Here is a 26,677-nt window from a genome sequence, read left to right as displayed (position 1 = left end):
AGCTATCTTCTCTGAGGCAGCAACAGATAGACAACATAACAACAAGCTATCTTCTCTGAGGCAGCAACAGATAGACAGCATAACAACAAGCTATCTGTTGCTGCCTCAGATAAGATAGCTTGTTATGTTATCTACAGGTAACTGCCAAAATAAAGGAAACACTTGAGTAAATGAGGGATACAAAGTGTATTGAAAGCAGGTGCTTCCACACAGGTGCGGTTCCTGAGTTAATTAAGCAATTATGCAATTAACATCCCATCATGCTTAGGGTCATGTGTAAAAATGCTGGGCAGGCTGTTATTTTGGCCAATATTGTAGCTATCATGGCTATGCCCCCATAGGATGACAATGCCCCCGTCACTGAATGGTTTGATGAGCATGACAATGATGTAAACCATATGCCATGGCCGTCTCAGTCAACGCATCTCAACACTTATGGGTGATTCTGGAGTGGCGCCTGAGACAGCAATTTCCACCACTATCAACAAAACACCAAATGATAGAAGTTCTCGTTTAATAATGGTGTCACATCCCTCCAATAGAGTTCCAGACACTTCTACAATCTATGCCAAGGTGCATTGAAGCTATTCTGGCTCATGGTGAGCCAACGCCCTATTAAGACACTTATTGTTGGTGTTTCCTTTATTTTGGCAGTTACCGGTATATCATAACTTTGTAAGAAAAGTGCTCTTTCAGAAGAGCAAGCAGCATGAGAAAACAAGGAGGAAAAGACAACAGGAGAAAACAAGGAGGAAAAGACAACAGGAGAAAACAAGGAGGAAAAGACAACAGGAGAAAACAAGGAGGAAAAGACAACAGGAGAAAACAAGGAGTCAAAGAAAACAAGGAGGAAAAGAAAACAGGAGAAAGCAAGGAGGAAAAGAAAACAGGAGAATACAAGGAGACAAAGAAAACAGGAGAATACAAGGAGACAAATAAAACAAGGAGGAAAAGAAAACAGGAGAAAGCAAGGAGGAAAAGAAAACAGGAGAATACAAGGAGACAAAGAAAACAGGAGAATACAAGGAGACAAATAAAACAGGAGAAAACAAGGAGACAAATAAAACAGGAGAAAGCAAGGAGGAAAAGAAAACAGGAGAAAACAAGGAGGAAAAGAACACAGGAGAAAACAAGGAGGAATAGACAACAGGAGAAAACAAGGAGAAAAGAAAACAGGAGAATACAAGGAGACAAAGAAAACAGGAGAATACAAGGAGACAAAGAAAACAGGTGAAAACAAGGAGAAAAGAAAACAGGAGAATACAAGGAGACAAAGAAAACAGGAGAATACAAGGAGACAAAGAAAACAGGTGAAAACAAGGAGGAAAAGAAAACAGGAGAAAACAAGGAGGAAAAGAAAACAGGATAAAACAATGCTGCATTGACTGTGCTTTGCTTGAGGAGCCTGATGCCTGTTGTTTTTGCAGTAACATGTTTTTTTTATATATATATCTGTTGCTGCCTCAAAGAAGTCGGGTGGGCCTGGCCAATCTACAGCGCGTTATGAGCATCCCTCCTTCCCTGCATCACTCTTCCCAACAAATCAATTATAATTGTGTCAGTATCAAGAGGATTGTCTTTTGAATTGTATGACAATAGAATGTGTCAGTCAAGACTCCCTTCTCTTTGTTCTTAGAGAAAGGAGGCCATCGTGTCATCTTGCCTATATGCCTCTATCCTGTCAAAACAGTACTGTTATTCCCAGGCTTGTCTGTTTGCTTATGAATACAGAATGATACATCCGGAGACCTTAACAATGGAGTAATTAAATGATGATTAGGAGGAGTCATGTGTTTTGCTTGACGTCTGTATTGCTACAGGAATTTAAATAATGCATTTTAAAGATTAACTTTGAGCTTTTGACTGTTGGCTCTTGCAAACAATGACAACCCACTCCCTACTAATTAAGTCACTTACATAACTGTTGATAATGACAGTTACTCATATATTCAGTGGCCCATGTGGGAATCAAACCTATAACCCTGATATTTCCAGCACCATGCTCTTAAGATACTAAGGGCCAGAATATAATGTTTTTCTTTCAAGTTTTTATTACACTCATATAGCGGTCAATACAAACTGAAATCCATGAGCGTACAACATATCAGAAAAAACTATTTTAAAAGAGTTCAGTCAGGATGGGAGCTGAAGGATGGATTGTTTCTCTGGAAGTTGAAGCAGTTCAGATGGTATCAAGAGCAGAGGAAGCGTTGATGGTCTCGGAGGAAGCCAGTCAGTCGGCGTCAGAGAGACGGTGAGGTCCGCAGCCTTAGCAACCGACCTCGCACGTTCTCCGTCCTCCGGCTTTGCAGAAGATTAGCTAGAAAGCCACTCCTCTCCACTAACACCGTGTAGCACCCACTTGGGTGATGCTACTCAAAAGCAGCCACTAAGGCGCTGGAAGCGCACCACACAATGTTCAAGGTCAGAATAGCTTATCACACTTCAGTTGCCGCTTCTATGAGCCATTGCAGTCCTCTCTCTTCGCTCCCCCTCAAGCCGTTGTCATGGAAATCCAAACAAACAGTCCTGTGGAAAGCCTGCACGCTAGCTAGTTTAACTAGCTAACTGATGTCGATAGCCTGCTCGCTAGCTAGTTTAACTAGCTAACTGATGTAGATAGCCTGCTCGCTAGCTAGTTTAACCAGCTAACTGATTTGGATCATCAAAATGACCGGATTATCGTCAAAATGTAAATTCATTAAAAAACAATGTCAATGGAAACAATTCCATTAAAAAACAACAACACTTAAAACACCTAATGATTACAAATATTTATAAAATTAACAGGAGTGATCAGGCTCTGGCTGCCATTACAAAATGTTTTATTTAAAAAACTCTACACTGACCCATGCCATTGGTTCCTTCATAGACATATAATTACTAGAACAGGAAAAAACCCTCAGACGATAGCAATTAGACAATACACTCATGGGTGCACTCAATATGGTCGCCGGTCCACCCATCACAGATATTGACTTGACTGGGAATGTCCGTTCTAGTAATTCTATTTCTTTGGTGCCATTGTCTAGAGATCACTAGGAGAGGTCATCCAGAGAGCATAGTCCATTCTCAGAGCCTCCATAAGAGAAGAACACTAATCTGGACAATACAGTGGACACACTGGCAGCATCCCAAATGGAACCCTATTGCCTATTTAATGCATTACTTTTGACCAGAGTCCATAGGGCCCTGGTCAAAAGTAGTGCATTAAATAGGGAATAGGGTGCCATTTGGGACTCAGAAAACTGTTCACACATCAACAGGATTTAGCTAGACTTATCAATGGCCGACATGAAAACATCAGATCTGCCTTTATAAAGATGCTTCTCTGTTAGATCTACTCAGGTGTCTTTGTGAGCCTGTAGACTACAGCAGTGTGAATCCCTCAGACCACAGCTAGGCTTCTATCTGTCTGTGGTCTTCATCCTGCTAAGCTTTCCTTTCTCCCATCAGAGCCCAGAGCTTTATCCCCAAATGGCAGTTGGACAAGCAACAATCTCCATTTATTAAGTCAAGTGGTCTTTCCTGCTCAGTTCCCTGAACAGAATGTCATTCCCTCAGATAGTAAATTGAGAGCAACCTGTCGGGCTGTATCACCGCCTGGTACGGCAACTGCACCACCCGCAATCGCAGGGCTCTCCAGAGGGTGGTGCGGTCTGCCGAACGCATTACCGGGGGCAAACTACCCGCCCTCCAAGACACCTACAGCACCCGATGTCACAGGAAGGCCAAAAAGATCATCAAGGAGATCAACCACCCGAGCCACTGCCTGTTCACCCCGCTATTATCTAGAAGGCGGAGACAGTACAGGTGCATCAAAGCTGGGACCGAGAGACTGGGACCGATGTTTTTCATCGGCAGGGACTGGAAAACTGGTCAGAATTTAAGGAATGATTGATGCCGCTAAATACAGGGAAATTCTTGAGAGAAACCTGTTTCAGTCTTCCAGAGATTTGAGACTGGGACGGAGGTTCACCTTCCAGCAGGACAATGACCCTAAGCATACTGCTAAAGCAACACTCAAGTGGTTTAAGGGGAAACATTTAAATGTCTTGGAGTGGCCTAGTCAAAGCTCAGACCTTAATCCAATAGAGAATCTGTGGTATGACTTAAAGATTGCTGTACACCAGCAGAACCCAACCAACTTGAAGGAGCTGGAGCCGTTTTGGCTTGAAGAATGGGCAAAAATCCCTGTGGCTAGATGTGCCAAGTTTATACAGACATACCCCAAGAGACTTCCAGCTGTGATTGCTGCAAAAGGTGGTTCTACAAAGTATTGACTTTTGGGGGGTGAATAGTTATGCACGCTCAAATGTTCTGTTTCACAAGAAAAAATATTTTGCGTCTTCAAAGTGGTAGGCATGTTGTGTAAATCAAATGATATAAACCCCCCAAAAAATCCACTTTCATTCCAGGTTGTATGGCAACAAAATAGGAAAAATGCCAAGGGGGTGAATATTTTCGCAAGCCACTGTATTGAGGCCAGTGGAGGTCCAGGTGAGGATCAGGGAGTCAGTTAAAGGTCTGTAACATATTGAGGCTATAAAGATGAGAAGTGGAGAGACAGGTGAGGATGAGGGAGTAATATCTTTCACATGTAATTACGGCCAAGCACCTCAAACCCCCTCGCTCTTAGGCTAGACCCAGGTTCAAATACTATTTGAAATCTTGTCAAATACCAAATCTGTGCTTGATTGATCTTGCCTCTTGCAACGGAACCATTAGAAATGTCTCAAAACTGCAAATCTGTAACTCCAGGCAGGCTAAAGCAATTGCTCAAAGTAATTGACAGATTTCAAATAGTATTTGAACCCAGGTCTGTTCTCACACCCAGAATTCAATTTCACTGCTAACCTATTAGGATTATGGTAACTAAAACTCCCATATGTAATAGGATAGTCTGATTTATTTGATCTATTCATCGATTTGAATCAGTGTTTTTAAATCCCCCTTAGATTTAATTGATTTATGTTATATTGCTAGAGTCCAGTGTCAATTGATGTCCTATGGATGTGATAGGAAAAACAAACGTTTGTGCATCATTATAATTCTCATCAGACTTAATGCCTAGGTTGTTTTCTTTTACTAAACGGCAATGTATAGACTAGTGCAGTGTATAGACTAGTGCAGTGTATAGACTAGTGCAGTGTATAGACTAGTGCAGTGTATAGACTAGTGCAGTGTATAGACTAGTGCAGTGTATAGACTAGTGCAGTGTATAGACTAGTGCAGTGTATAGACTAGTGCAGTGTATAGACTAGTGCAGTGTATAGACTAGTGCAGTGTATAGACTAGTGCAATGTATAGACTAGTGTAATGTATAGCACTGTCTTCTTCTTCACACATTCAGTAGGGTAGTAAATGACGTGTGATAAGCATTTTTTACAGTTCATAGTAACTGTATAAAAGCCTTAGATTCTAGAACCTCATTTATGACAGTTTATAGTACCTGTATAAAAGCCTTAGATTCTAGAACCTCATTTATAACAGTTCATAGTACCTGTATAAAAGCCTTAGATTCTAGAACCTCATTTATGACAGTTCATAGTACCTGTATAAAAGCCTTAGATTCTAGAACCTCATTTATGACAGTTCATAGTACCTGTATAAAAGCCTTAGATTCGAGAACCTCATTTATGACAGTTCATTGTACCTGTATAAAAGCCTTAGATTCTGGAACCTCATTTATGACAGTTCATAGTACCTGTATAAAAGCCTTAGATTCTGGAAACTCATTTATGACAGTTCATAGTACCTGTATAAAAGCCTTAGATTCTAGAACCTCATTTATGACAGTTCATAGTACCTGTATAAAAGCCTTAGATTCGAGAACCTCATTTATGACAGTTCATTGTACCTGTATAAAAGCCTTAGATTCTGGAACCTCATTTATGACAGTTCATAGTACCTGTATAAAAGCCTTAGATTCTAGAACCTAATTTATAACAGTTCATAGTACCTGTATAAAAGCGGGGGGGGGGGGGGGGGGGGGGGGGGGGGACCTGATCCTACAACATCACTCCTACTCTGAGAAGCTTTGTGAATACAGGCCCTAATGTGTTCTTCAAAAGCCTTCCCCTGAAGTATTTTCTATGGAGCAGAAGAGGATGTGCTCAATGAAGCAGTCTGTCTCCCAATCCAGACTGGAGGGTTACTCTCTTCTGGTCTGGCTCAGTTGATTGAGTTCAGCTGCACTTGCTCCCCAAATCCCGCCCTGACACACACAAACACCCTGGCATGCAGTGTAATGCTTTATAATTACCTCACACAGTATTAAAACCGAGTAGAGGATTAAATAATAATTCAATTAACACACCGTCTGGTTGTGGGTCCATGGAGATGGGATGTGCAGACTGACTGACTCTGACATTTCTCTAGCAGAGTTCTGGTGAGGTAGACTGGGGAGGATACTTCATGGAATACATCTCACCATTCACACACTAATTACTCTTGGAGTGGAGCGGTTTTCATCAGACCTGGGTTAAAATACTATTTGAAATCATTCCAGATACTTTATCTGGGCTTGATTGAGCTTGCCTGGCGCAATGGAACCAATAGAATAGTTGCAAATATACAAATCCCACCCATCTGGCATTCCAGGCCGGCTAAAGCAAACGCTACTATTATTTGAAAGATTTCTAATAGTATTTGAGGGGATCCCAGGTCTGCTGGGGAGTGTACTTCAAGGAATAGATTTCACCCTTTGAACACATATCAGTCTAAGAATTGAGAAGTTCTAATTATTCATTACAACTGACTGGTGAGAAAGGCTCACATACACACACACACCCGCTCTCTCTCTCTTCCTTATTTGACTTGAACAGACCAGACATGTTGCACTTTCTTTCAATTATTTAATTAAACATCACTTTCCTTCCTTCCTGGCCCTTTTTATTTATAACATCACATTTGGTATGACCATTGGAGATTTCTCAGAAAGCTTCACTCACGCACAATTTTCACAAACATTTTCAGGGTCCAGATTAGTAGAGCACTTCCGCGGTCAATTTTGTTGTTGTTGTTGAACCTTTCTGTTGCTATAAAAGCAGAGAGAGAGAAGAGAGAGAGAGTGTGTGTGAGAGTTCAGGAGACTGGAGAGAGGCTCTCTTTGTTGTCTTCACATACTTTCAGAAACGGAAGGAGAGTAGAATACTGAAAGATGTCCAGGACTAGAGTACTGTAAGATGTCCAGGACTAGAGTACTGAAAGATGTCCAGGACCAGAGTACTGTAAGATGTCCAGGACTAGAGTACTGTAAGATGTCCAGGACTAGAGTACTGTACTGTAAGATGTCCAGGACTAGAGTACTGTAAGATGTCCAGGACTAGAGTACTGTAAGATGTCCAGGATTAGAGTACTGTAAGATGTCCAGGACTAGAGTACTGTAAGATGTCCAGGACTAGAGTACTGTAAGATGTCCAGGACTAGAGTACTGTACTGTAAGATGTCCAGGACTAGAGTACTGTACTGTAAGATGTCCAGGACTAGAGTACTGTACTGTAAGATGTCCAGGACTAGAGTACTGTAAGATGTCCAGGACTAGAGTACTGTAATATGTCCAGGACTAGAGTACTGTAATATGTCCAGGACTAGAGTACTGTACTGTAAGATATCCAGGACTAGAGTACTGTAAGATGTCCAGGACTAGAGTACTGTACTGTAAGATGTCCAGGACTAGAGTACTGTACTGTAAGATGTCCAGGACTAGAGTACTGTACTGTAAGATGTCCAGGACTAGAGTACTGTAAGATGTCCAGGACTAGAGTACTGTAAGATGTCCAGGACTAGAGTACTGTAAGATGTCCAGGACCAGAGTACTGTAAGATGTCCAGGACTAGAGTACTGTACTGTAAGATGTCCAGGACTAGAGTACTGTACTGTAAGATGTCCAGGACTAGAGTACTGTAAGATGTCCAGGACTAGAGTACTGTAAGATGTCCAGGACCAGAGTACTGTAAGATGTCCAGGACTAGAGTACTGTACTGTAAGATGTCCAGGACTAGAGTACTGTACTGTAAGATGTCCAGGACTAGAGTACTGTACTGTAAGATGTCCAGGACCAGAGTACTGTAAGATGTCCAGGACTAGAGTACTGTACTGTAAGATGTCCAGGACTAGAGTACTGTAAGATGTCCAGGACTAGAGTACTGTAAGATGTCCAGGACTAGAGTACTGTAAGATGTCCAGGACTAGAGTACTGTAAGATGTCCAGGACTAGAGTACTGTAAGATGTCCAGGACTAGAGTACTGTAAGATGTCCAGGACTAGAGTACTGTACTGTAAGATATCCAGGACTAGAGTACTGTAAGATATCCAGGACTAGAGTACTGTAAGATGTCCAGGACTAGAGTACTGTAAGATATCCAGGAATAGAGTGCTTTTTGATAGAGGAGAGAATAATTCAAATAGGAAGAAATAAAATGGAAAAAAAACATGAATGCCTGAAATAGTGTCCTTGTTAGTACTGTGGGAAAGACTGTGGTCCAATGTAGATGTACTTGGCTGTGTGTGTTTATGTGTATGTGTGTTTATGTGTTTGAATGAAAGCTACCATACGTAATGCATCATGTAAGAGAAGCCAGCCAGCGCTCACTCTCCCCTCACACACACACACACACACACACACTCCCCTCACCTCTGCGTCTTTACTGAAGGTTGAATTACCTGATGCTCACAAGTGGCCCGTGTTCCTCCTCTAGTCTAGGAATGGTAACAGTGCTCTCTACACACACACACAGTAGAGGTGTATTTCAAGGGGAAGTGGGTCAGGGGTGTACACAGTCATTTGTTTAGGCAGACCGCTGTAGAGAGCCATCTGTGGAGGCGGAGACTCTGAGCCCTGTAATTCAGCAGGGCAGCTGGGGAGCTGCAGATGGCCGAAATGGTGGTGGAGGAATAACCAGGGGAAGAGGTGGTTGTGGAGAAAGAGAGGAGTAAGAGGCGGAAGAGGAGGGGGGATATATGAAAGAGGGAGGAGAGAGGGAAGGTGGTGCAGGACAAAGAGAGGGAAGGTGGTGCATGACAAAGAGGGGGAAGGTGGTGCATGACAAAGAGGGGGAAGGTGGTGCAGGACACAGAGGGGGAAGGTGGTGCAGGTCACAGAGGGGGAAGGTGGTGCAGGTCACAGAGGGGGAAGGTGGTGCAGGACACAGAGGGGGAAGGTGGTGCAGGACACAGAGGGGGAAGGTGGTGCAGGACACAGAGGGGGAAGGTGGTGCAGGTCACAGAGGGGGAAGGTAGCGCGAAACAGAGAGGGGGAAGGTGGTGCAGGACAAAGAGAGGGAAGGTGGTGCATGACAAAGAGGGGGAAGGTGGTGCATGACACAGAGGGGGAAGGTGGTGCAGGTCACAGAGGGGGAAGGTGGTGCAGGTCACAGAGGGGGAAGGTGGTGCAGGACACAGAGGGGGAAGGTGAGGGGAGAGACAGGGTGGCCGGGTTGCGTTCCTATCGTATAAGTTAGTCCCTCAGTGTATACTGACATTAGAAATGCCTGTATTGGGCCTCCTGAGTGGTGCAGCGGTCTAAGGCACAGCAACGCAGTGCTAGAGGCGTCACTACAGACCCGGGATCCATCCCAGGCTGTGCCGCAGCCGGCCGCGACCGGGAGACCCATGAAGCGGCGCACAATTGGCCCAGCATCGTCCGGGTTAGGGGAGGGTTTGGCCGGCCGGGATGACCTTGTCCCATTGCGCTCTAGCGACTCCTTGTGGCGGATAGTTGTACAGCGTTTCCTCTGACACATTGGTGCAGCTGGCTTCCGGGTTAAGCAAGAAGCAGTGCGGCTTGGCAGGGTCGTGTTTCGGAGGATGCATGGCTCTCAACAGCTTTTGATTGTCGATAGCTAGGTCTATTACCTGGTTCTGACTGTCTGTCTGGTGGCCAACCTGCCTATACTGATAGATAGGCCTAGTGCATGGTTCTGACTGTCTGTCTGGTGGCTGACCTGCCTATACTGATAGATTGGCCTAGTATATGGTTCTGACTCTGTGGGTCCAACCTGCCTATACTGATAGATAGGCCTAGTACATGGTTCTGACTGTCTACCTGGTGGCCAACCTGCCTATACTGATAGATAGGCCTATTACATGGTTCTGACTGTCTACCTGGTGGCCAACCTGCCTATACTGATAGATAGGCCTAGTACATGGTTCTGACTGTCTGTCTGGTGGCCAACCTGCCTATACTGATAGATAGGCCTAGTACATGGTTCTGACTGTCTGTCTGGTGGCTGACCTGCCTATACTGATAGATAGGCCTAGTACATGGTTCTGACTGTCTGTCTGGTGGCCAACCTGCCTATACTGATAGACAGGCCTAGTACATGGTTCTGACTGTCTGTCTGGTGGCTGACCTGCCTATACTGATAGATAGGCCTAGTACATGGTTCTGACTGTCTGTCTGGTGGCTGACCTGCCTATACTGATAGATAGGCCTAGTACATGGTTCTGACTGTCTGTCTGGTGGCCAACCTGCCTATACTGATAGATAGACCTAGTGCACGGTTCTGACTGTCTGTCTGGTGGCCAACCTGCCTATACTGTGTCCCTCCCTTCTCCCTCGCTAGCTCGTTATGAAAGATGTGAGTGTTTGGGTTCTCGGAAGTACGGCAACTAATCAGTCTCCTCCGTTCAAAAAGTACTGTATCTTAGGAGTAGATTCCTAGCGGAATCGAATCTTGACTCTCAGAAATGGGAGTCGACGTGCAAGGTGTCGAGGAATCAATGATTTGGGAGTCTACTCGATTAATAGGTCGTTAACAGTTGGAAAAATGGCAGAAAAGGGTTGTAGTTTAAACGTTAAGAAATGTTTTCCATTTGTCATATCCCTAATTAGAAACAATAATAGGGGACGTTTTGGTTGAAACAATAACCCGATGGAGTCAGCCCAGTGTCTGTCAGACTGTCAGTACCCAGCCACTACCAGGACCCCATGCCTGGTCTGAGATCATTGAGATAGGAGCAGCTCAGCATGCCTGGGCCCTTATTCACAAAGTGTCTGAGAGGAGGAGTGCTGATCTGGGATCAGTTTAGTCTTTAAATCATAATGAATAAAGAGGGGGGACCTGATCCTAGATCAGTGTGAAGCAGCAGTATGAGGTAACAGTGTGATAGGAGCAGCTCAGCAGGGCCAGGTCACAATACCCCAGATGGCTCCATAACTTAGCCAGACAACACAACACGTCTCCTATCTCTACCATAGCCAGACAACACAACACGTCTCCTATCTCTACCAGTGGCGGCTCCTGAAAAAATTCTCAGGGGGGGCAATTTTTCGGATGATTTAGGTGACCTACACACATTTAAAAAAAGATATGTCCAGCAACAACATGAAGACAGGGGCAGCATATAAGTCAATACTGATATACACATTACTTGCTTCAAAAAGGCCTCATGGTTGAATTGGAAATATGTGCACCTGAGCATAATTCACAACAAGCAAGCAGGAGCTTTTGATAGAGGCTACTGAAAACAATGTCTATCACTGTTCATTTTCACAAATCTATACAAGAGGGCAGAATATGGAAGTCTATAAAAATTTCTTATTACCAATAACTTGCATCAATGTTTTCAAAACATTGATGCAAGTTATTGGTAATAAGAAATTTTTATAGACTTCCATATTCTGCCCTCTTGTATAGATTTGTGAAAATGAACAGTGATAGACATTTTGCCTGAAAACAGAATTTGAAAATAATTTCTAGAAAAGGTAAACACAGCTATCTGTATGGCTTTGTAAAAATGAACAACCATATTCTGGCCAATTGTATAGATTTGTAAATATGAACAACCATATTCTGGCCAATTGTATAGATTTGTAAAAATGAACATGAACAGATATTTTTTTATTTTTTTACTTTTTTTAAAATGAAAAATAACTATTTTAAACAACATCAACTGTGAACTGATTTGGGCGTGTGTGTGTTAAAGAGACAGACAGGGAGGGACAAAGAGAGAGAGAGGCTACATTACTTGTACTGAAACTGTTCTCTTCTCTCTTTCAATGCAGCAAAGCGGTCAATGACTTTCTCATTGAAATCAGGCATGCTGAGGACTAGTTTACTAGTTACTTTTTTGATGCGAGAAGTAGCTTGCTGCATGATCAAATTCAGCTGATGCGCATAGCAATGCACGTAATGGGCATTCTTGAAATGCTCACGCACCTTTTGCTGCACACCAGCCTTCTCTCCCCTCATCACACTGGCTCCATCGTAAGCTTGCGCAATGAGTTTGACTTTCTCGTCGTCGGCAAAAAGACCGTTCAGTCTCTCCAAAAGCACACTGGCGATTGAGACTGAGGTTGATTCCGAGATGGGAAGGAACTCAAAAAAGCGCTCCTGAACTTTGTGGTTGCTATCTATGTACCTCAGCACAAGCACCAGCTGTGTCTGTGTAGAAACGTCCGTGGTCTCGTCAGCTTGGATAGCTACGAAGTTCGCCGACTTCACCTCCTCCACAATATGTTCCCTCATGACCGCTAGCATACACTCCAGTAGCTCGTTTTGAATGGTCTTTGATGTGCCCTTGAAAACTTTAGCATTTTTAAGATGGTCATCAAACACCTCATCTAATTGTGCCACAAAGTTGACAAGTCCAAGAAAAATACCAGGGTTGGTGGAGCCCTCAGTTTCATCTTTGCCTCGCAAAGCTAGCCATCTTGACAGTAGTACGTGAATTGATTGACGCTGCTACCCGCTCTTTTCTTAGTTATGTTCATGGTTACTTATGTTACGTATGACGAAAGCGCGTAAGTGCAAGCCCTCCCGGAACCCATAGAGATTGTATTGAAAGCTCTGATATTTGAAAAAAAAAAGATTTTACATGAGTCTATGAGAGACTTCTGGGGCGATTTTCAACCTGACTGAAATCGCCCCAAAAGGGGCGGGGCCATTTGAAGCACGACTTTAGCCTGATTGGACATTTAGTGGCAGATCAGACGTCTAGATTAGAACACTGATAACTACTGTTGCCGTGATATAATTGATTAGGAAAAAAATCCCTTCCTTTTCCCGTTTGGCAGTGCGTCGCCCATATCGCCCTAATGAACACACCGCCCCTGATTTCTACCATAGCCAGACAACACAACACATCTCCTATCTCTACCATAGCCAGACAACACAACACATCTCCTATCTCTACCATAGCCAGACAACACAACACATCTCCTATCTCTACCATAGCCAGCCAACACAACACATCTCCTATCTCTACCATAGCCAGACAACACAACACATCTCCTATCTCTACCATAGCCAGACAACACAACACATCTCCTATCTCTACCATAGCCAGCTAACACAACACATCTCCTATTTCTCTACCATAGCCAGACAACACAACACGTCTTCTACTTAATTTACCAAGGTCTCTTTCACAAGGGATCCCTTCATACACATCATTTACAAAATACAATATAATACAAATATACACAGATTACAACTAGAACACAGCCAACATAGCCAGACAACACTCTCCATCTCCATGTCATCCTGACTGTCTCTACCAACGTCAGTGGGGTCATCCTGACTGTCTCTACCAACGTCAGTGGGGTCATCCTGACTGTCTCTACCAACGTCAGTGGGGTCATCCTGACTGTCTCTACCAACGTCAGTGGGGTCATCCTGACTGTCTCTACCAACGTCAGTGGGGTCATCCTGACTGTCTCTACCAACGTCAGTGGGGTCATCCTGACTGTCTCTACCAACGTCAGTGGGGTCATCCTGACTGTCTCTACCAACGTCAGTGGGGTCATCCTGACTGTCTCTACCAACGTCAGTGGGGTCATCCTGACTGTCTCTACCAACGTCAGTGGGGTCATCCTGACTGTCTCTACCAACGTCAGTGGGGTCATCCTGACTGTCTCTACCAACGTCAGTGGGGTCATCCTGACTGTCTCTACCAACGTCAGTGGGGTCATCCTGACTGTCTCTACCAACGTCAGTGGGGTCATCCTGACTGTCTCTACCAACGTCAGCAGGGGTCATCCTGACTGTCTCTACCAACGTCAGTGGGGTCATCCTGACTGTCTCTACCAACGTCAGTGGGGTCATCCTGACTGTCTCTACCAACGTCAGTGGGGAAATCTAGGGCCTCTCTGATGGTGAAGGACATGTTTTATAGCTATGGAGCAGAGATTATTATGTATGTAGAGAGATTAGGTAGTTTTCTCGCTTAAATAATTATTGTGCTTGCTAGGTTAATGATTGACACATTTTCTTTCACATTTTTATCAGACCAATTGTGTTTATCTGACTGTTTTTTAAATGGTTGAATAATAATAACATGATCAATTGTTGACTAAAGTCAAGAAGATGAATGCACAGTATTTCTTTATGGATATTGCTATAGGAAAGCATATCACATATCCGTGGTGGTAGATGGCCTCCCTCAGGTAAATAGGCTGTATTATCACCACACAAAAATAATTGGGCCAGTTACATAAGTGACAAGCTTCCATGATCAATGGGAAGTAAGAGAATCAAACTGATTAAGTAAAGTGAGCTTCACTTTCAAAGGTTGACCATTATAATTCCCTCCAGTGTTTGGCTGTCTCACACACACACACACACACACACACACACACACAGGGACGACGATGTGTTTACGGTCCAGATAACAGCACTTGCTATTTACCCAATAAATCATATCCAAGGAGACACACCAATACTAACTGCTACAATACAATCCTTCACACGTAGCTAACTGCTAAAGTACAATACTTTACACATAGCTAACTGCTACAATACAATACTTTACACGTAGCTAACTGCTACAATACAATACTTTACACGTAGCTAACTGCTAAAGTACAATACTTTACACGTAGCTAACTGCTACAATACAATACTTTTACACGTAGGGAACTGCTACAATACAATACTTCACACGTAGCTAACTGCTAAAGTACAATAATTTACACATAGCTAACTGCTACAATACAATACTTTACACGTAGCTAACTGCTACAATACAATACTTTACAGGTAGCTAACTGCTAAAGTACAATACTTTACACGTAGCTAACTGCTACAATACAATCCTTCACACGTAGCTAACTGCTACAATACAATACTTTACACGTAGCTAACTGCTAAAGTACAATACTTTACACGTAGCTAACTGCTACAATACAATACTTTTACACGTAGCTAACTGCTACAATACTTTTACACGTAGCTAACTGCTACAATACAATACTTTACACGTAGCTAACTGCTAAAGTACAATACTTCACACCTAGCTAACTGCTGCAATACAATATTTCACATTTAGCTAACTGCTACAATACAAGACTTCACACATAGCTAACTGCTACAATACAAGACTTCACACGTAGCTAACTGCAACAATACAAGACTTCAAACGTAGCAAACTGCTACAATACAATACTTCACATGTAGCTAACTGCTACAATACAATACTTCACACGTAGCTAACTGCTACAATACAAGACTTCACACGTAGCTAACTGCTACAATACAAGACTTCATACGTAGCTAACTGCTACAATACAATACTTAACACGTAGCTAACTCCTACAATACAAGACTTCAAACGTAGCTAACTGCTACAATACAAGACTTCACACGTAGCTAACTTCTACAATATAATACTTCACACGTAGCTAACTGCTACAATACAAGACTTCACACGTAGCTAACTCCAACAATACAAGACTTCACACGTAGCTAACTGCTACAATACAATACTTCACACGTAGCTAACTGCTACAATACAATACTTCACACGTAGCTAACTGCTACAATACAAGACTTCACACGTAGCTAACTGCTACAATACAATACTTCACACGTAGCTAACTGCTACAATACAATACTTTACACGCAGCTAACTGCTACAATACAATACTTTACAGGTAGCTAACTGCTAAAGTACAATACTTTACACGTAGCTAACTGCTACAATACAATCCTTCACACGTAGCTAACTGCTACAATACAATACTTTACACGTAGCTAACTGCTAAAGTACAATACTTTACACGTAGCTAACTGCTACAATACAATACTTTTACACGTAGCTAACTGCTACAATACTTTTACACGTAGCTAACTGCTACAATACAATACTTTACACGTAGCTAACTGCTAAAGTACAATACTTCACACCTAGCTAACTGCTGCAATACAATATTTCACATTTAGCTAACTGCTACAATACAAGACTTCACACATAGCTAACTGCTACAATACAAGACTTCACACGTAGCTAACTGCAACAATACAAGACTTCAAACGTAGCAAACTGCTACAATACAATACTTCACATGTAGCTAACTGCTACAATACAATACTTCACACGTAGCTAACTGCTACAATACAAGACTTCACACGTAGCTAACTGCTACAATACAAGACTTCATACGTAGCTAACTGCTACAATACAATACTTAACACGTAGCTAACTCCTACAATACAAGACTTCAAACGTAGCTAACTGCTACAATACAAGACTTCACACGTAGCTAACTTCTACAATATAATACTTCACACGTAGCTAACTGCTACAATACAAGACTTCACACGTAGCTAACTCCAACAATACAAGACTTCACACGTAGCTAACTGCTACAATACAATACTTCACACGTAGCTAACTGCTACAATACAATACTTCACACGTAGCTAACTGCTACAATACAAGACTTCACACGTAGCTAACTGCTACAATACAATACTTCACACGTAGCTAACTGCTACAATACAATACTTTACACGCAGCTAACTGCTACAATACAATACTTTACAGGTAGCTAACTGCTAAAGTACAATACTTTACACGTAGCTAACTGCTACAATACAATCCTTCACACGTAGCTAACTGCTACAATACAATACTTTACACGTAGCTAACTGCTAAAGTACAATACTTTACACGTAGCTAACTGCTACAATACAATACTTTTACACGTAGCTAACTGCTACAATACTTTTACACGTAGCTAACTGCTACAATACAATACTTTACACGTAGCTAACTGCTAAAGTACAATACTTCACACCTAGCTAACTGCTGCAATACAATATTTCACATTTAGCTAACTGCTACAATACAAGACTTCACACATAGCTAACTGCTACAATACAAGACTTCACACGTAGCTAACTGCAACAATACAAGACTTCAAACGTAGCAAACTGCTACAATACAATACTTCACATGTAGCTAACTGCTACAATACAATACTTCACACGTAGCTAACTGCTACAATACAAGACTTCACACGTAGCTAACTGCTACAATACAAGACTTCATACGTAGCTAACTGCTACAATACAATACTTAACACGTAGCTAACTCCTACAATACAAGACTTCAAACGTAGCTAACTGCTACAATACAAGACTTCACACGTAGCTAACTTCTACAATATAATACTTCACACGTAGCTAACTGCTACAATACAAGACTTCACACGTAGCTAACTCCAACAATACAAGACTTCACACGTAGCTAACTGCTACAATACAATACTTCACACGTAGCTAACTGCTACAATACAATACTTCACACGTAGCTAACTGCTACAATACAAGACTTCACACGTAGCTAACTGCTACAATACAATACTTCACACGTAGCTAACTGCTACAATACAAGACCTCAAACGTAGCTAACTGCAACAATACAAGACTTCACACCTAGCTAACTGCTACCTACAATACAAGACTTCACACGTAGCTAACTGTTACAATACAAGACTTCACACATAGCTAACTGTTACATTACAAGACTTCACACATAGCTAACTGCTACAATACAAGACTTCACACGTAGCTAACTGTTACAATGCAGGCTAAGCCGTCTTTAGTAGGCTCCAAGCACTGGTTTCTTAAATGTATTTTCTTTATTTTATGTCAGGGACTGAGCACAAAAAATATTGCACCATATTTAGCTAAATATCTCATTGCTATATTGCATCTCCAGCTTTAGAATGGACCTCAACACTTTCTCTCCAGATTTAGTTTTGGGTTAAATCACTGGCAAAGCCTGTTTCCAATCACATTGTTTGGACTCGTTCTTTAGATCTACCCATTCCTCTGCCCAGCAGTATCTGTCCGTACAGCTCCTATTTATTTATTACATCACAACTCCTTTGATTTCCTTCTTATCCATGTAAACTCCCTTCATTTCCCTTCCTGGGAACGGCTCAACGGGTAAGACTGGGGATTCACCAAACTCTGACAGAATAGGAAGCCTCCAAAGCCTAAGGGCAGTCGACCGCCAATCTCCTCTTTCCTCCCCCTCTTCCTCCTCCTCCTCCTCCTCCTCCTCCTCCTCCTCTCCATTTAGAGCTGAATAGAGCAACTGACTGGCCACTCTCTAGTGAATAGAGTGCCATTTGAGACACACCCTCAGCCTGTCATGGACACCTCAGCCCTCCAGCCCTGCAGACAAGTCAATTACACAGTTTACCCACTTCTTTTCAAATGGGCTTTTTTCTTGTCTTTCTTTTTTGTTGCACTGTGGTGACTGGAGAGCGGCTTAGCTATTACCCAGGATTCTCCTTGTCTGCACACACACACATAACATCCTTCTTTATAGCTGTAGGGACAGTCTAAGATGGTTTGCATGGTTGGTTTGGGGTGTGCCTTAGAAAGGATTTCTGTGACAACTTGGATTTTCTTTCCTTAGCACACGCTTTGAAGTCACCTTAAATCTCCTAGCCAGATTCTAGTGCAACACTGCATATGATAGTTCATGGTCAAACTGTTTCTCTATCGTTTTGGCTAAAATTGTGATTTTCTTCCTTACAGTTCAGTCATTATTTTTATTTTTTTAATTCTAAAGAAAACAGCAGCAGTTGCTGGCATGCCCATCCAGTCCCTCACCTCTCTGTCTTTAAACATATTATTTAGATATATATCTAAGCCTACAGTACATTAACTGTGTTTGTTGCTAAGATTCTGTCAACTGTGACTAAAACATCCTATATTAGGTAGATACCTACAGTACATATGAGATGTGTTGTTGCTAAGATACAAGCCTGCAGAACATATGAGATGTGCTGTTGCTAAGATGCAAGCCTGCAGTACATATGAGATGTGTTGTTGCTAAGATACAAGCCTGCAGTACATATGAGGGCGGCAGGTAGCTTAGTGGTTAAGAGCGTTGTGCCAGTAACCTAAAGGTCGCTGGTTCTAATCCCCGAGCCGACTAGGTGAAAAATCTGTCGATGTGTCCTTGAGCAAGGCACTTAACCCTAATTGCTCATGTAAGTCGCTCTGGATAAGAGCGTCTGCTAAATGACTAAAATGTAAATGTAAATATGAGATGTGTTGTTGCTAGGATACAAGCCTGCAGTACATTTGAGATGTGTTGTTGCTAAGATACAAGCCTGCGGTACATACAGTACCAGTCAAATGTTTGGACACACCTACTCATTCCAGGGTTTTTCTTTATTTTTACTATTTTCTACAAAAAAGTGTTAAACAAATATTTTACATTGCGATTCTTCAAAGTAGCCATCCTTTGCCTTGATGACAGCTTTTTTGCACACTCTTGACATTCTCTCAACCGGCTTCACCTGGAATGCTTTTCCAACAGTCTTGAAGCAGTTCCCACATATGCTGAGCACTTGTTGGCTGCTTTTCCTTCACTCTGTGGTCCAACTCATCCCAAACCATCACAATTGGTTTGAGTTCGGGGCATTGTGGAGGCCAGGTCATCTGATGCAGCACTCCATCACGCTCCTTCTTGGTAAAATAGCCCTTACTCAGCCTGGAGTGTTGGGTCATTGTCCTGTTGAAGAACTAATGATAGTCCCACTAAGCCCAAACCAGATGGGATGGCATATCACTGCAGAATGCTGTGGTAGCCATGCTGGTTAAGTGTGCCTTGATTTCTAAATAAATCACAGACAGTGTCACCAGCAAAGCACCCCTACACCATAACACCTCCTCCTCCATGCTTTACGGTGGTAAATGCACATGCGGAGATCATCCGTTCACCCACACCGTGTCTCACAAAGCCACGACGGTTGGAACCAAAAATTTGGAGACCAAAGGACAAATTTCCACCGGTCTAATGTCCATGTTTCTTGGACCAAGCAAGTATCTTCTTCTTGTTGGTGTCCTTTAGTAGTGGTTTCTTTGCAGCAATTCGACCATGAAGGCCTGATTCACACAGTCTCCTCTGAATAGTTGATGTTGAGATGTGTCTGTTACTTGAACTCTGTGAAGCATTTATTTGGGCTGCAATTTCTGAGGGTGGTATCTCTAATTAACTTATCCTCTGCAGCAGAGGTAACTCTGGGTCTTCTATTCCTGTGGCGGTCCTCATGAGAGCCAATTTCATCATAGCACTTAATGGTTTTTGCGACTGCACTTGAAGAAACTTTCAAAGTTCTTGAAATGTTCCATATTGACTGACCTTCATGTCTTAAAGTAATGAAGAACTGTTGTTTCTCTTTGCTTATTTCAGCTGTTCTTGCCATAATATGGACTTGGTCTTTTACCAAATAGGGCTATCTTCTGTATACCCCCCCTACCTTGTCACAACACAACAGATGGGCTCCCGAGTGGCGCAGTGGACTAAGGCACTGCATGAGGTAGTTGTCAGAGCACCTTACCGATCACTGCACCTGTACACAGCCCATCTGAAATTAGCCCACCCAACTACCTCATCCCTATATTGTTATTTATTTTGCTCTTTTGCACCCCAGTATCTCTATTTGCACATAATCTCTTGCACATCTAGCATTCCAGTGTTAATACTATTGTAATTATTCTGCACTATAGCCTATTTATTGCCTTACCTCCATAACTTGCTACATTTGCACACACTGTATATATATTTTCTGTTGTATTTTTGACTTTATGTTTTTTACCCCATATGTAACTCTGTGTTGTTTTTATTGCACTGCTTTGCTTTATCTTGGCCAGGTCGCAGTTGTAAATGAGAACCTGTTCTCAACTGGCTTACCTGGTTAAATAAAGGTGAAATAAAAAAATAAAAAATCTCAGTGCTTGAGGCGTCACTACAGACCCCCTGGTTCGATTCCAGGCTGTATCACAACCGGCCGTGATTGGGAGTCCCATAGGGCAGCGCACAATTGGCCCAGCGTCGTCCGGGTTTGGCCAGTGTAGGCCGTCATTGTAAATAAGAATTTGTTCTTAACTGACTTGCCTAGTTAAATCAAGGTTAAATTAATTAAAATATTAAAAAATGCATTAAGAAGGAAAGAAATTCCACAAATTAACTTTTAAGAAGGCACACCTGTTAATTGAAATGCATTCCAGGTGACTACCTCATGAAGCCGGTTGAGAGAATGCCAAGAGTGTGCAAAGCTGTCATCAAGGCAAAGGGTGGCTATTTGAAGAATCTCAAATTTAAAATATATTTTGATTTGTTTAACACTTTTTTGGTTACTACATGATTCCATATGAGTTATTTCATAGTGTTGATGTCTTCACTATTGTTTTACAATGTAGAATATTTTAAAAAATAAAGAAAAACCCTTGAATGAGTAGGTGTGTCCAAACTTTTGACTGGTACTGTATGACATAAAAACACCATGTATTACGTATAGGTCTGCAGTACATTATGACATATGAGTTGTGTTTATGGCTAAGATTCTGTCAGCTGTGACTTCACCTGGGAGGTTATCCAGGGTTCAGCCCTATCCACAGTGACAGTGACATAGCTTTCTACTTTACCAGAAGAGTTGTTGTCTTTTTCAGTTACCGTGACACAGTTAGCCCGAGGCTGGGTTCCTCTACGGCGTTAACAGCCCCTCTAAGGCACATAAGTCAGGACAGGGGCACTTAAAGTTCCATTCTGGGATTTGAAAAACAAAAAAAGGGTAGCCCTGCCACTTGTTTTGGTATACAGCTGAGGGATGGGGCTAGGGAAATGTAACCCCTCGCAAATGCAAGGGGAATTCCTACGTTTTATTTTTTTAAGAATCAATGGGTATATATCAAGAATTGGAATGACCATTGAACAGATTTTCAGATCCCAGATTGTAGCCTTAAGTGAGGACAGGGCCATCGTTAGTTAACACAGTTGCACAGCAAGTGCTCTGCTTGGGTAATAAGACTGCATGCAAGTGATTGCTTTGTCACACTTAATCGTACATACACTGCCACTCTGCGTTTCTTATTAAGGTTCATTGACCGTTGAAACTGATACGAACCCATTCCAACCCACCCTATTGGTTCTTACATCAATGTTTCTTCAACATGAAAACCAAAACCTACATGTGAATACCTCCATATTCCCACTTCATGGAATACATTGCTACATACTGTAGTGAGGAACTCTTTCATTTTAAGTAAACTCATAACTAGAATAATAACATTGATTAAAAGCAAAGATATTGAAATATATTAATGGCCTGAGGATGTTCCCCCCCCCCCCCACCCCCCCCCCAGAAATCAATTTACAGGGTCCAATCACTCTGCTTCATCTTAACCTCGCAGTAACACTTGATGTGAAACGTACTTAAACCTGTTCTATCTGCCTCGCCTTGGATTGAGAATATCGCTCGTGGACACAGGGTTGTTAGTTGGTTGTTACTTTGCCAGTGCTCCAACCCCTCACACACTGACTCATACATAAGAAGGTAGTCTAAAATAAATGCATTAGGATGTTAGATTCACACCAGTTTCTGGTCTTACTTTCCTATGTCCCTGCTTTTGGTGTTACTTTGCTTTCTAAATCATAAGAAGGTAGTCTGAACCCTACAACCATTAGAATAGCAATCTCAATGACAACCATTAGGATGTCAATTTCTGATCTTTTTTTTTGGTCTTTTGGTCTGACTGGTCTTTTTAGTGCATTTGGTTTATAATGGCTCCTACTTACATCCCATTAACTGTTACATTATCATCATGATTCAAACAGATGCTGCAGTGCCTGTAATTTATGTAGGAGGCAGTCTCTTGAGGCTACCTTGTAATGGCGGCGGCGATGGGTCGCTACCATTTACTATAATGGCGTTAATTGCTCCCAGAATAAGATCCTTTAACATTTAAAGACATAATGGCTGCGTTTACACAGGCAGGCCAATTCTGATTGTTTGCGCAATCATTGTCAAAAGACCTGATCTGATTGGTCAAAAGACCAATTATTGAAAGAAATATCAGAATTTGGCTGCCTGTGTAAACGCAGCCATAGTGACTTCAGTGAACTCCCAAGGCTGGCCATGTTGTGCTGTTGAAACATACAAATATACATATAAATATATGTTTGAGTAATTTAATATACATTTGTCATTCCAAACGCACAAAACGTTAAGTGTAAATTAAGTTTAGAGAACTAAGGTTAGAGTTGTACATGTATCTCCTGATGTCAGGCTAATGCTAATGCTAATGTTAGCAAAGACTCATTCATTTTCTTTCTGTTTTTTTGTCTTCTCTTTTCAGACGAATGCACAGTGACAAGATCGTACCTTTTCCTCCACAAGTTCTGGTTCTTCAGTACCATCTACTACTTTGGGAACTGGGTGTTTATTGGGGTATGTTGGAAACTCAAAGATTTGGTTGACAATGTTCTTGCCAAAATATAACGACTGTAAGTGCAATTTCTAGTGTAAAGGCAGGTCATATTTACTGAGTACTGCTGAGGCTGCTAGAATTAGAGCTGCAATTGATTCATTGATTGATTTATTAAATTGATTGGACATTTAAAGATGACTCCCGTACTAGCGTCCGACATACTTAAACTGCATGCTCATTTCAGCGTTTGATCTAGTAGAATTGACTCGTCTTTTTCAACAGCTGATAATCAGATAAATTGACGGGCTGTACCAAAATGAATGAATGGCGGGTGTCGGTGCAATCGCGCATTAGATGACGCATTCAGAGTATTATTTTCAAAATGTCACATACTATAAAACTTAATTTTTTCGCATACTATTTATATAGTACGCTAGTATGGGTATTGGGAGACGGCCTATGACTTATTTCCATGTTTTCCACCTGTAGGTTCTCGTCATTGGCCTGGTGGTGTTTGATTGATTGATTTGTAACTTTCCATGTTTTCCACCTGTAGGTTTTCCTCATCGGCCTGGTAGTGTCATGTTGTAAGGGGAAGAAATCAGTGATCGAAGGAGAGGTGGAGGCAGACGACTCTGACATGAGTGAAGACGAATATGTCCACTGACAATACCACATCCTGCCAGACCTGGGTTCAATCAAATACTATTTGAAATATTTTAAATACTTTTGCTTTAGCCTGCCTGGGAGTGCCGTGTGGGCGGGGTTTGCACGTTCGGGACTTTTCTGTGGGTTCACCTGCAAAAGGCAAGCTTAATCAAATACAGTTTAAGTATTCGAAATTATTTTAAACGGTGTGCCCTAATGAATATGACCCAGGTCTGCTACCTGCATGGACCAGGAGACATTTAAACCGGATTGATCTTAAAATGGATGCTTGTATGATGGTTTCTGTTAGAACTGGTTTGGTATAACATAAGAATTTGACAAGTGGATTGTTCATACAATGCAGTAAAACTATGAATTTAATTGGAACTTTTGTTTTCTGTTTTCTGCCTGAGATTGCTTAATATCACACAACGTTGTGTTGGTACTGATTTATTATAACGGGAGAGAGTGATTGTGAGCTTGCTTTTTTAGTATTAGGGCAACTTTTTAGTTCTTTGTTCAGTCAGGTGTCTTTGTTCAGAGCAGTATGTGAACCCTGCCTGCGTCCCAAATGGCACCTATTTTGTATATAGTGCACTTCTTTTGACCAAAGCCCTATTGGACCCTGGTCAAAAGTAGTGCACTATATAGGGATTAGTGTGCCATTTGGGATGGAACCCTATTTGTATTACTATGGGGATTAGCCTGTTGTTTCAAACGTCATCTGCATCAATTCCATGTTTTTATGTTTCCAAAAAGAAAGATTTAAAGTTGCAAAATTCTGGTATATTTTTCTAAATGGGAGGATTACGGATTTCCTGCTTATTCCCTCACTATTCTGTGAATCTTCCAATCAGGAATAAAAACAGGGAATTTTGGGAAAGTTACCAACATTTTGCAACCCTAAGAAAGATCCATGGTTGATAACAAAATGGTGGATTATTAAACAAGCTTTATCCTGTGGTACTGGAAGTTCTGGATAATATAAAGAGAAGATGTTGTTGGGGAAACATTCCAGGCTCACTTTATGTTTCTTATTTATTCTAATTCATCACATTTTTGTAGTCATGTGCATTTATGTAATATATGGCTCGATAAATGTTTAGCCTATAACAAATGTATTATTTTTAAGATCACTTACTTGGCACATTCAGCATGTTAACTTACAGCAACAAATATGGGCATGTATTTCATACCATATGGATAATGCACATTGCGGGGTTAAAATATATATTCTCTTATCCCTGGTTTTGGTCATGTTTGGTCGGGCTTAACTTGACTAACTGTTATTGCATTGATTTGCTGTAAAGTTATCTTAAGATGAACTGAGCATAATATCACTTGACTACTGATCACGATGTCAATTTACTTTATGAATTTGGAATAAAATATAAATTCTGAATTTATTATTGCTGTATTTACATTGTTAATCTATCACTTTCTAACGTTAATTCAGGGATTGCTTTGGACCTCGAAGTTGTGGTTGGCGTTGGCGTAGCCATTTTTCCTCAAGGACTAGACATTAGTGATATTTATTGTGTCCTCTTTAAAACTGTTAATAAAGAGGCTGGCCTATCTTATTTTGTGTACCATGCACTTTTCATCACTGTACTAGATACCAGTGCATCGATTTAATCTGTCACAGTGGTCATTATTAACCTACAAGATGGCACGTAGCCGGCTTTAGTACAGTTGATATTAAAAAGTGCTGACTCATCGCAGGCTGTAGTATTTATTTACCTTCTAGTCATCACCATGGTGAAGCTTAATCAATGGCTTCTAGTACTAATGCGTGTACACAGATATAAAATATGAAGGATCAGCACAGTGGTGATTCCTGGGGCTACATACTATAGAAAAAAAGACTGGTGTTAAGAAAGACCTTAAGTCTCCACTATCCCCTGTACACAGATACACACTCTTCATTCTCTGAAGCAGCCCAATTATCTGATATCTGGTTGGTAGGTTGGTCCAAGAATGCACTGCATCTGTTCCAGGTGAGAACATGAAAAACACACACAACAGATGGGAAGGATCCAGAGAAGAAATAACTAGCACTATGGCTGTGTTTACACAGGCAGTCCAATAAATAACTACATGTCCTGCTGTACTATACTATTCTATGGTCATCCTGGAATATTGTGTGGTTTTGTTGAGTTATGGAACAATGAGCTGATTCCTACCACAGCCATTTTGAAAGGTTTTTCATAAGACCCTAAAGGTCATCATTCATTTGTGATATGGGTCAAAGGTGGTGTGAAGTGAAAACACAATATACAGCTCAAATCAAATCACAGTTTATTGGTCCGTACACATATATTTGCAGATGTTATCGCAGGTGCTGCGAAATGCTTATGTTTCTAGCTCCAACAGTGCAGTAATACTGAACAATACAAAACAATACACACACATAATGAAACTAAAGAAATCAGAATGAGCAATGTCTGGAATATAAATCTATATATGCACAGTCAGGGTTCTGTTTCTGTTTTAGAACACACTTAGAAAGTGACTTAATAATGCAATGTTCTGCACAGGTCACGTTTGTTTATTCCTGTTTGTCTGGT

The 26,677-nt window shown here is 41.6% G+C and overlaps 1 protein-coding gene across 2 annotated transcripts in view; it reads left to right on the top strand.

The window, feature by feature from the left end:
• Positions 1-25,690, top strand: part of lmbrd1 (LMBR1 domain containing 1) — a 186,213-nt gene extending 160,523 nt beyond the window's left edge. The window contains exons 16-18 of one of the 2 annotated variants that reach the window (XR_014613121.1): positions 23,391-23,482; positions 24,019-24,684; positions 24,750-25,690. Coding sequence is in view for 1 of the 2 variants with exons in the window: in XM_084159305.1 (XP_084015431.1) it covers positions 23,391-23,482; positions 24,019-24,129 (203 nt within the window). In the remaining variant the exon portion in view is untranslated. Of the gene's footprint in view, positions 1-23,390; positions 23,483-24,018 lie in introns of both variants that reach the window. The other variant, XM_084159305.1, reaches the window with a different exon arrangement.
• The last annotated feature ends 987 nt before the right edge of the window (positions 25,691-26,677 follow it).

Source organism: Coregonus lavaretus (genome assembly GCF_964263955.1).
Source record: "Coregonus lavaretus genome assembly, chromosome: 1".
NCBI classification, from domain to species: Eukaryota; Metazoa; Chordata; class Actinopteri; order Salmoniformes; family Salmonidae; genus Coregonus; species Coregonus lavaretus.
This window is presented reverse-complemented; position numbering and strand designations above follow the sequence as displayed.